Source organism: Sebastes umbrosus, chromosome 1, assembly GCF_015220745.1.
Source record: "Sebastes umbrosus isolate fSebUmb1 chromosome 1, fSebUmb1.pri, whole genome shotgun sequence".
Classification (NCBI taxonomy): domain Eukaryota; kingdom Metazoa; phylum Chordata; class Actinopteri; order Perciformes; family Sebastidae; genus Sebastes; species Sebastes umbrosus.
The window spans coordinates 9,253,677-9,266,377 of NC_051269.1; the positions used below are offsets into that span (position 1 = coordinate 9,253,677).

At 37.8% G+C, this 12,701-nt stretch overlaps 1 protein-coding gene across 1 annotated transcript; it reads left to right on the top strand.

Moving 5' to 3' along the window:
- Positions 1–2,726: 2,726 nt before the first annotated feature.
- On the top strand, positions 2,727–11,737 carry slc6a22.2 (solute carrier family 6 member 22, tandem duplicate 2). Its single transcript, XM_037775981.1, has 14 exons — positions 2,727–2,922; positions 3,175–3,309; positions 4,189–4,329; positions 4,429–4,513; positions 4,591–4,723; positions 4,813–4,947; positions 6,968–7,071; positions 7,179–7,303; positions 7,404–7,516; positions 7,642–7,779; positions 8,382–8,484; positions 9,451–9,551; positions 10,658–10,828; positions 11,411–11,737. Exons 1-14 carry the CDS (start codon positions 2,727–2,729, stop codon positions 11,573–11,575), a joined length of 1,845 nt encoding a protein of 614 aa, XP_037631909.1. The 3' UTR covers positions 11,576–11,737.
- The last annotated feature ends 964 nt before the right edge of the window (positions 11,738–12,701 follow it).

The window sequence follows — 12,701 nt, forward strand, 5'->3', positions numbered from 1 at the left end:
AGTCTTTAATTGCATCAACACAGATTTTTTTTACTAAACCTAACCAAGTAGTTTTGTTGTGTTTTTTGTTTTGTTTTTTATTACAACATTAACCATACATTTAAAACGATTTGAAAGTGCGACCGTAATCCGGGAGAATAAACGTTTCTCTCAAAACGTACTTGAGAATCCAGTTTAATTGTATGGGAACATCATTTGTAGGAGACGGGGTTGTTCTGGGAGAACAATGAGACTGAGGAAGGTGAGAAATCGTATCCTCTGATTAGCTGCTTTTGTTCCTCTTGTTATGCAATGTGACACGTATGTGAATAGAGGGCAAACCTGTCTAAGTTAGCCTTCAAACTCAGTTGAAAGTGTTGAGCTTTGTGAAAATAACTGATAAAATAAAGCGACACTGCTGCACAATGCAGCTCTGTAGCAATTGAGCCCAATAAGAAAAACATTATTACTGTTACTATTGAGACACGTGAATGGAACTGAATTGAGCTAATTCCACCTGTGCTGCTTTTCCTACTAACAAGTAAAATGTCAGCTGTGAAAAAGGTCTATTGATCGTCAATGCGCCGAAATCACATGTGCTAGTTCACATTGCTCACATGAGATTGTTTACATAAACTGTTCAGTTTATAACTTTGCTTTTTAGCAGCTCGATAAAAAAATCTTTATTTCATCATTAAAATAGAAAGTAGTCAAAATGGGAAAGTGAGACATGGAGAGAGAAGATAGAACAGCGAGGGGAGACCACCTGCAGTAGCTCCTCTGATGCCACTTAATCCTGATAGTGGCCTGCCGTTAATGATGTTTCTGAATGTGCTATTTCAGTCATTATGTCAAGCCTTCAAGCCATAAACCTTCAAAAACATGCACTCTTTTTTTGAAGATATAGTCTTCATACTGTTCACAGCCAGTTTTTGTTTTATCAGCTACAAAAATAATAGATATTTTTAAATGATTGCATGTGAACGCAGTTTGTGGGAGATTGGGTTGTTGTTACCAGTCTTCAAAAATAAGTTTATTTAATTAAGCATATTTTAAATCTGTTGTTATAACTAACTACAATGCTAGTTTTTATTTATCTTACCATAGAACACTCACCCGACTGTTGTTGCCTTCAGCTCTTTGCAGTGTTTTAATGTCTGCTAGATGTGTAAATAGGAATCTGTCTGCTAATATGTCAACTTTATAAGGCCATAAATCAGTGGTGGAAGAGGTACTCATATCCTTTACTTAGTTTACCAATACTACAATGTTTGAAATACTCCATTACAAGTAGAAGAAGTCCTACTTAAGTAAATGAGTATTATCAATTGAATGTACTCAAAGTATCAAAAGTAAAAGTACTCATTCTTGATAATCGTGATATATTTTATATATGACATGATTATATTGTTAATACTCATGCATCAATGCATTTTACTGTTGTAGCTGATTAGATTAGTGTTTCCCAAACGTAGGGTTCTGTTGATTCATGAAAAAAAAACTTCTGCAACGATGATACTTTTTGATATGACCCGGCTCTTTCAAATTTACAGCAAGAGGGAAACAATTGTGCTGAATGTATAGCCTGCATCCCCAAGTGATTATCTTGGAAAACAGTGTGTGTGTGTGCTCTATTGGTTTCTAAGGAAAAGACCGGTTAAGTCAGTCTCGGTGGCCACTCCTCACAGAAACCCATTTCACTTGACTTATTCTTGGAGAGGTGCTGATGGTGTCAGGACAACTGTCACAGGAGGAAACACTTCAACTGCTCAAGGTAAAGTGTGCATCTTTCAGATTTCACTTTAACTCATTTTATAGTATATTATATTAAAATTTAGCTCATGTTTTGCTTTTGTTTAATGCATGAATCTTTGATTATGCGGTTGAACCTGGTTTTCTTTTACTGCACTCATAGGCCTACACAGAAATGTAAAATTTAAGGCAACAATTATGCAAGGGCATATTAAATATAGTTTTCTAAAGGAAATGTATTTGATCGTAAATATAGCCTATATAGCTTGAATTCACTATAGGTTTATCTACTTCAAATTCATGCCTTTGTTTGGTGTTTCCACATCAACTGATCTGTTAAGTACAATGATTTTAAAGGAGATAAAATACTTTTCAGATACTTTTGATAAAAAAAAGTAGAATAAAATTTGGCATAATTACATTTGTGATGAGAATATCAGAAATCACCATAGTCAAGGTCATAATATTGAAGGTACAGGTCCCATTCATTATCTTTTGATGCCCCATTGGGTTGAAATGTAACTGCAGAGAGTCCGTGATACAACTACTAAACAGGTCGACACGGGAGATTAAAACAGCTAAACTCATGTCATCGTGTCTCAATGTCAGTTTGGAGCTGACGTCCAAATGTACGCAGAAAACTGCACGACGTTAGCATTTAAATCAAAGCACTGCTGCTGTACAGCCATAGCAGAGCCACTAAGCCTCTTAATCTTGTTTTAGAATATTTTAATATGTGATTTTGAAGGGTGGCAAGTGGGGTGTGAAGCTTATCTTTGGCTCTGTTAGTCTAGAATCTAGTGTGGCGTAGGTGGTATGCCATTCAGGAAATAATTCATGTTGAGTGAAACCTGATAATATTGAAAAGAAACCTGAGTATTTGAACTATACTTATACTGTCTGAGAATACTGAATGGAATCCAACATGTACACAGTAGAATAGCACACAGTATGACATACTAATATGTATAATTCAATTCTTACTAAAGATTGAAATGGACCAAAGACAAAACTCGCAGGTGAAACTGAATCTAATGAACCTTGGGACCAGACCAGGGCATACTCAGCCCAAACCTCAGGAGAGGGAACAGTGGGGCAGTAAGATTGAGTTCATCCTGGCAGTAGCCGGACACATTGTCGGTCTGGGAAACGTCTGGAGGTTTCCATACCTGTGCTACAAAAATGGCGGAGGTAAATCTTTGTCGTTGTGGCCAGGTGTACATCACGTACAAAACGTGCCTCGTAGCCTGTATTGGCAGGGATTAAGATTGTGTTCAGTCAATAATTGGCTTGTAGGGAAACATTTTGCAAACGCTGCGGGGAAAGAAACCCTCTACAACTCTGTCAGTATTTTTACATTGATTTTAGAAATCATTATTTGTGTGCACAAATTTATGCAGTTTTATCAATATCTTAACAAGATATTTCATTTTTATTTTAAAGGGGTTTTCTTCATACCTTATGTTTTGTTTTTGTTCACCTGTGGCATCCCACTCTTCTTCCTGGAGACATCTTTGGGCCAGTACACCAGTCAGGGTGGGATAACATGTTGGAGAAAAATATGCCCTCTTTTTGAAGGTACGTCTGTATAGTGTTTTATCAGCTAACTCCAGTGTAACTGCTATAACTACTAACGAATATTGTTGCATAAGAAAGCCGTTTGTAGGACATTTGGTTGTTGTGTCTTTAAGAGTTAAACATACTTTAATCATATTTTACATCTGCTGTTTTAATATGCTGCTTACTATCCTAGTGTTTTTTGAATTTATCTTGCTGTTTTGTGTATTCAAAGCTGCACTGATTCTTAATATTTTTATATTTTCATATTTTTATATCGACAATGGCTCAAATGACTATGTGTACTGTATGTGAAAGGGGTCACTCGTAGCACATAGTCCAGTGTTTCCCAACCTAGCAGTCAGGCCCCTACAAAAGTTCTGCTGCACAAATTTGTATTAATTTTCTTTTACTTTTCTGTAATCTTTTTTTAAAATATTGGATACTTTTATTCTCGAACAGTTATTTAAATGAAACCATCATTGCAGTTTAGAGCGGAAATGCCTCGAACTGGTCGAACTGCTAACATCTGACGTCTGAAACATGACAAGGGGCCTCAACTACACACAGATTTTTCTGTAAGAGGTCACAAGCCGAAAAGGTTGGGAACCACAGGATAAATCTTAAACAATGCATTGTATTTTATAAGCTTATCAAATGTTTTTTTTTTAATGTCAAATCTTATTATGAAAAGTAACTCGTAACTAAAATAACTAAAATGAATGTATTGGATTAATAGGGCAATATTGTACTTTGAGATGTGGTGGAGTAGAAGTAGTAGTATAACATGGAAATACTCAGGTAAAGTACCTCAGAACTGTAGTTAACTTAAGTACAGTACAAATATTAATCGTGATTTTTCTTGATATTACAATGTGACATCTCTCTTTCTCTCTACAGGCTTAGGTTACGGAAGCCAAGTGGTTGTTTTGTACACTGGGGTGTATTATATCATCATCCTGGCTTGGACGTTTCTCTTCCTGTTTTCATCCTTCAGGTCCGAGCTTCCATGGTCGAGCTGTCACAACAGCTGGAACACCGGTACCAAGACTTTATTTTCCAGCTATGACACATAAAACTGTGCCATGTGTTCACTTTGTTAATCCGTTTTCAAAACCTTATCTTATTTTTTCATGTCAGACGGCTGTTTTGAGCATGGTCACAATCAAACATCCCCTCTGCACCTGTATGGAAATAGCACGTCTTCGGTTATCGAATTTTGGGAGTAAGTAGTATGATTTAAAGCATCATGTAAGGGCTGCTGTGTTTTTGTTATTTGTTTCTTAATAATCTTTGTTACAGGAGGAGAATCTTGGGCCTGTCCAGTGGAATTGAGAAAATTGGAAATATTCGTTGGGACCTGGCCCTTTGTTTACTTCTTGCCTGGACGTTGTGTTACTTCTGTGTCTGGAATGGAGTGAAGTCCACAGGAAAGGTACAGTACAATCTTAATGTTAATTTGTAATGTTTGATTTCACGTAAATCCTGTTCTTAAGATATTTAAAGCTGTTGGTTCTGTCTCAGGTGGTCTACTTCACCGCCACATTTCCATATGTAATGCTGGTGGTGCTGCTTGTTCGTGGTCTTACATTACCGGGGGCCAAAGACGGAATCATGTTCTACCTCTACCCAGACCCGTCCCGCCTCACTGATCCAGAGGTACAACCTTTCCTTTGAGTGCCTGAATAGAACCATAAACAAGACAAACAGTGTGTTCCAATCCACGTACTTCCTGAAGTACACTTCAATGTAGTGCACTGTGTGCACTCTGTACTTACTTGAGTAGTGCGTAAATTTCAACGGGGTAGGGTCGTCTCAAATTGAATACTCTGCGGCACACTTACCGGAAATGACGATCACAACATTTCACCACGGCTCGCTACCCGCCAAAATATCTGCCTGCTTTGTTGAAGAAAAAAATGAAAGCAGAGTGGAAATTACGTTTCCAACGTCGTCGCCTACGTTTACGATGTGTCCTCCTGTTGGTTGAAAATGCAGCGGTATGTTTACGTATTGTATTGTTTTATTCTGTTATCTACCTATGTTTGAATAGTGGTCGTGGCTCCGCCCCTTCCACTACATAGCCAAGATGGCAACAGTTGAGTGTGGAACGTGTCCAGCGTTCCACACTCAACGATTTGACTGTTTTGACTACAACATCCGGGTACTTTGAGTGCACTGTATTTTGCCATACTTCCCAGTGTGAACGCACTTATGCACTCAAAATAGTAAGTGTAAGTACGGAAGTACGCGGATTGGAACTCACTGCAAGAGTCTGCAGCTAGGCAAGCGGCTCTGTGAGGCTGTACATAAGCACAGCACTGCTTTGAGCTAAATGCTAATATCAGCATGCTAACATGCTCATAGTGTCAACGCTAACATGCTGATGTTTAGCATGCATAATGTTTACAATGTTTACTGTCTTAGTTTAACACGTTAGCATTTACCCAAAAATGAAAGACGCAATTTAGAAAAATATGCAACACAGTTGTGGGCCCTAAAAGCAGTGATGTTACGTACGGTGCCGAGGCTTCGGAGCGCGTGTCGAGTAATCCAGGAGGTTTTCTAGGAAGCGTGTATTGAGGCTTGTATCATTTTAGACAAATGACGTCATAGATGACGCCTGAAGCTGATACACATTTCATACACAATTATTGTTCCTGAATAAAAACGGATAAAGACTCCCCTCTATCATTTTCCTAGTTATACAAGCACATTCACTGCCCTCTGCCCGGTGAAACCACTGCCACTTTCTAGTTTTAGACTACTATTATCGCCCCTCTTGCCATTATTATATTATGATACAATTATTGACCAAAGGATTGATTTATTTCACACATTTGATGCTTTACTCACAAGACACTTATAGTTTATTATATAGTTATGTTATACAATCATGATATACTTAGCAGAAAATAGCAGGGCTGTCAATCGGTTAAAATATTTAATCGTGATTCATCAAATGATTGTCCATGATTAATTGCGATTAATCCCAAATTAATAACACATTTTTTATTTGTTCAACATGGAAGTGGTCAAATATGCTGCTTTATGCAAATGTATGTCTATATTTATTATTGAAAATCAATTAACAACACAAAACAATGACAAATATTGTCCAGAAACCCTCAGAGGTACTGTGAGGTACAAACTCAATGAGAAAATGAGCTATTAAGGGTAAACTATAAAGAAAACTAAGGTTTGTGCAGGAGGGTTACCGACATTTAAATCAGCTGTGCGGCAGAAGGTGTGGCCTTCACCAACCCATATTGAATTTGATGATAGCACGAGAAGAAAAGTTAAGGGATCAGCAAAGTTATTACAATTCATCCTGTGCAGCACATGAATGTGTTGTCAATACATTTCACTCAAAACCACAAATGTCCTCATGTTGGCACTAGAGGAAAGGTCAGAGGGCTTTATCCTCAGCCGTCACTATGGTCAGAGACACTATGCTCGGAATTTCGTATTGAGCACCTTTAACTTTAAAAGCAGCACAATGACTAAAGATGTCTCTCATGCTTAAGCTGCTACGAGCGGATATTGTATTTCAAGGGCAGAAATGTAGGAACAAATGAAATACTTTGTCAGATACTCTCAGTATGACCATTTTGCGACATGGCAAATACATGCATCTTTACAAACCTAAACTGAACATAAAGTCATCCAAATCTCTCAGGTATGGATGGATGCTGGCAGCCAAATTTTCTACTCCTACGGAGTTTGCACTGGTGTTCTGACATCTTTAGGAAGTTACAACAAGTACAGCAACAACTGCTACAGGTTTGTATATCTTTGTAATGAATTCAAAATTTAAATCAGTTCTTACTGTAGTTTAGATTATATCACAGATTTTCTAATGTTCCTGTATTTCTACTCTCTTACTACAGAGACTGTGTTTACCTGTGCCTGTTAAACAGTTTAACCAGCTTTGTAGCTGGCTTTGCCATCTTTTCTGTGCTCGGTTTTATGGCAAAGGAGCAAGGTGTGGATATATCGATGGTGGCTGAGTCAGGTATGGAAGCTTAATAATGCTTGACAGAACCCCAGAGTGATACAGTTTGAATTGTTTGTTATGTTTATATTACATTTTTTTTTTCCATGTACCTTTGCAGGTCCAGGGTTGGCATTCATTGCTTATCCTCGTGCTGTGGCTCTAATGCCACTTCCCCAGCTCTGGGCTATTTTCTTCTTTGTTATGATCATCTTCTTAGGATTAGATAGTGAGGTAGGACTACAAATCTGTTTGGAATATATAATAATTAGAATTATAACAATATGTAATAATTAGATTCAGACACCATAATGCAATTATTTTGTATTAATACAATATCATCTCTTTCATTGCCGTAGTTTGTATTTCAAGAGGCATTGGTCACAAACATCTCGGACATGTATCCTAACTTCTTCCAAAACGGTTGTCGTCGTAAACTCCTCCTTCTTGCCATTTCTGTTGGAAGTTTCTTTGTTGGCCTTCTGATGATCACAGAGGTGAGTGGTGACATCTTTGTGATATTGATTTCTGGAAGCAATCATTTACCGTATATGTAAGGGATAATCTGCAGGGAGCCGGTCATTGTTATGAAATAAACCCTGACAGGGCAATGCGGTGGTGTTTATTTCATAACAACCCACTAGCTGTACATTTTCACGCTTATTACACGGCTACCTACTCAAGAAATCAATAATTTGAGAGTCCGAAGTCAGAACTGCGTCCATAGCAACGATCTGTTATACTGTACATACTGTAACAGCGGTCTTCTATAAAGAAATAACAGACCTCGTAGAACACCTTAATTGACCAATCAGAATCGAGTATTCAACAAAGCCGTGTAATAAATCGATCTACTGTAAGCATGAAGGTGAAGACATAAAATAGAGGAACAAATGACCTAAAGGAAATCCATATATCAGAACTGAGGAAATAACCTTTTTGTAAGGGTTATATTTACATGAACAAGATACTTTTGTAGAGTATATTTTCTGCTGTATATGGTAAGTATTTTTACAATAACACATTGGACACACACTGTAGATGAATGACAACCTTGTTTTGACTTTCACTGAAGGACTCCGTTTCTTGTCCTTTGCAGGGAGGCCTATATATCTTCCAGCTGTTTGACTACTACGCCTGCAGTGGGATGACACTCCTGCTCTTTGCTGTTATTCAGTCTGTCTGTATTGGATGGGTCTATGGTAAGGACAACGTTTAACCTGGTAAAAAATATGTATGTATAAATTAATATTATATGTAATTCGCATAGAGCAGGGAATCATCACTGGTTTGGTTAACTTCTTCATAGATGTATGTAACCTGTGATGGCTCACAGGTAGATATTGCTTCATTTTAAGGGTTCACTAGCCCTTAGGCTTGCCGCGGTAGTCGGTGTTACCGCCCCCATTTTCGTTTTCTTTTTTTTACAGAAATAAAACCCATTTAGTTAATTTTCACGTAGCGCCGTGTTATCAATACATAGTTGGACGACGGACACTACAAACTGAAAGTTAATGTGTCTGCTACGTACAGAGTCTCAGCACAGAGTACCAGGAGTCATATTTCACACACACGTGACGAGAGAAAGTTGACAGACAAGACGATGGTGGAGGATTTGGTGTTGAAGCAAAAAGCAAAAGTGCCTATTTGGCAATATTTCAGATTTAAACCCAATGCTATAAGGGAACCGTAACGTTAATGAGGTAATCACTGTGAGGAGGACGGAGCGGTCACAGCAGGTGTGCACGGCGAAGCAGCGCCAGGTAGACCTCTGCGGCCCTGCAGTGAAAACTCGACTGGAGAGGCCAGACACACCGCCGTCCAGCATTAAAGATCAAAGTTAGTACGCTACACATATTGACCGTCATCTTTTCTTGTAAAATGTCCGGTATAATCTGTAACATCGGTGTAGTCACTAGTTTATTAACCGGTGGGACAATTTCCTCACTGTCACATCCCTACTAGCCCACAAGCCTAAATGTTTGGAAACCCTGGTTTAAACTTGTATAACTATTCTTTTGAATGCAAGTTGAGATCCCAAAGTGTCCTATCATACCAACAATGTGAGGCTGAATTGTGAGGAGCTGTACACAAAATGATCCAACACTGTTAATAATTCAATTTGATGGCCATAATGTTGTACCTATAACACTACTGATGTTCTTCAGGTGCAGATCGTCACTATGATAATATAAAGGACATGATTGGATATCGACCGTGGCCTTTTATGAAATATTGTTGGCAGTATTTCACACCAGCTATCTGCACTGTAAGTATTGGAGATGTAGGCATGCCTGCCTTGTAACGTTGGTCATGCTTTACTAACAAGCAAGTGTATTTGACAGCTGCCAGAGGCTTCTGTCCTAAAGGTAATCCATGCCTCAACCAGATGGAGACCAGTATCACTGATGGGTTACTTTATTGCAACCCAAGGCTTAAGGTTATTTTGAAATATATGTTTAGGGAATCTCTTAAAGAAATATTTTATGATATATTATTATAATATTTATCTAAAGAAAACTTAGATATGTGATCTTTTTGGCAAATAAACCTTAATCTGTAGATATCACCATCTTTAAAACGGATGTAACCGACGTATGAGAGCAGCGCAGAGCGGCATCCGTGAGCTAGTCAGTGGGGCACGAGCATGCACTAAAAGCATGCGCAACCGGACCGGCTATGTCAAAGCACAAATAAACTTAGATTACAACACACACAGAGGGAGAGTGACTTCATTCTCTGTTCAGGTAGACATTACTCCTCTATAGCAAATAGCTGTTTGATGCTATATTAATGCTCTGGATATCGTATAGAGCACCTTTGAGAAAAAGATGAGACCAAGATTCATAATACTTTTCAAGCTTTACATTGGCAAATAAACAAACTAAAAATAGTAGATAAGGGCTAGTAATGTAACTTGGGTTGATTCTTAATTTTTTTTTATTTTTCAGATCAAAAAAGTTTCCATTTCCTGTGTTGCAAATGGTTATACTGGTAGATTTAGCTAAAAACAGATTAATTATGTCATATAGAACTAAAAACAATCATGGACGTTAGGTATAAGTCAAGTCAACAACACCAACAGCTTCAACAGGCAAGAAAGCTGGGGATTTGGTGGTTGATGAAGCTGCAGCAGCAAACAGCATTAAGTCATCAGCAAAAAGGGTTATGAAGGCTGTCAGCTGATGCAAATCTGACTTTAACATTCCACCTGAACATCGGAGTCTCAGCTTCCATCATATGTTTTTCTTAAACTAATTAAAAAACACAATCGCCGATTTTTAATTTTCCTTTCTATATGTCATTCGAATGAAATATCAAATCATGTCGAGTGTTTCTATTCCTTCTCTTCTCTCTGCTGGTGTTTTTTTTTAGTGCACATTTCTCTTCTCCTTGGTCAAATATACTCCGCTCACATTCAACAACACGTATGAATACCCCTGGTGGGGCTACACAATTGGAGGATTTCTCACTCTCTCTTCAACTCTCATGGTTCCTCTGTGGATGCTGTATGCTGTGAGTGTAACTCCAGGAACATTAAGACAGGTACGGTCACATGTTTTTACTGTTACAAACAAAAGTAGATTAGACAACAGAGTTAGAATCTGGCCGACACTCGATCTGCTTAAAAAAGATCAGTACTGGCGCCAGTACAAATTTGGTGTATTGATGTTGGCATTTGGTTTGACTGCATGAAAAGAAGGGGATCTGGGAAATTGTGGGGCTGAGTCTCACTAACTGTTTGTGGGAATAAGTAGATCAGAGTTGTGTGGAAGGCAAACTTTTCACAAAAACAACAAACAACTATTGCAGTTTTCAATTAAAATTATACCAAACCTTTGGTAGCTAGTTGGTATGCAGATGTATTGTAAAAAGTTTGCGGTTGAAAAAGGTCTGAAAAAGTCCAAATGTTTGCTGCCGTTTCCTTGTCCGGATTTGACTTTTTTTATGCGGTAATCAGGCATGCTGTGCTCTGTATTTATTTGAAAAACAAAACTGTATTGTAGTTGTTACAGATAGTTGTTTTTTATTATAGAGAGAAGCATGATTATAGTTCATCAGATTTGTTATTTAACCACAGTTAACTGTAGACATTAATAGCAAACTGTCCTTTCTTTCTCTACACAGAGACTGAACGTTCTGTGCACTCCAGCAAAGGACTTACCTACTGCAACGTTAAAGAAGCCATTAAATAAAGAGGCATTTCAGACTTTCACAGGCTTGTACACACTGTGCCCGACAGAAAGTCCTGATGACAAAGGCAGCAGAGCTCAGACATCATTCATTATCTAAAATGCAAGAACAAAAGTACTGAAATGGAACACTAAGCCCGAGGAGTGCAGATCCTAAGCAGTTTTACTTGATGGTAATGATGGTAAGTTAGCGATATGCTTACTAAAAATCCATAGGGGAAAATAGGTGATAAGGTACAGAGATAAAGAAAATTGTTAGGTGAGTACAATGCATCTATTGTATTACAGACCACACCTGTGTGCCTTTAACACCTGAAACTGAGGGAAAACTTGGTATGCAGGCTGTAATTCAACACATTGCATGTTTTCTCATTTAAATTACAGAGTAATATAAAGCGTTAGTGTTCAACCATTTTACACTTTAATTACAGTGTAAGCTTACTGCTTACACACACTTTACTCAGTGGTGAAATAACCCTACAACTTAAAAGAAACTTGGTAGTCTAAAGATAATTTTCTGACATTAATGCCTCCCATTTCCCCCAGTTTCAGGTGCTAGCATGGAGACAGTCCAACATGCCATATTTTATATTATATGCTGTCAAATAAACCTAAAATAAGACTCTTAACAAAAAGAAAACTGAACAAAGAACTCCCATTTTAATATCCTTAAACTGGCTGCCAGGTTGTTTTAGCATCATCATTTCTGTTCAGCTGTTTTTACCTGTAGGTCTACCAAAAATTAAGCTTCTTTTTAAAAATAAATAATAAAAAATAAACCATGAGTACTTCATAGCCTCCTTTCCCCAGACTTATTTCCCCCCGTACCCCAGACACTCTATATTTTAAAATTTCTCAGTGTATTTTGCCTAAAACCTATTATTTTTCTTACCCAAATGTACCTTAGTGTTTTTTGTAAAGTATATTGTAATTTTTAAATAAATTGTATCACAACTATTTGATGACTTCATGAGCATTTTTCACATTTGTCTTACTCTGTAACATTATTACTGTACCTTGTAAGTAGTAAAAGAAACAGACATAACTGACTCCTATCATACAGGTCATCACCTATTCCATGGTTTGTCCTCTGGGAGGCGCTACAGGCCTCTGTTCAAAACCTCCTGCTTCAAAACCAATGTATTTCCTGCTGCAATAAGGTTTCCAACCTCTGCTCCTTAGTTGCAGGAGTATATCCATGCACCTCCACAATGTGTCAGTTTAAC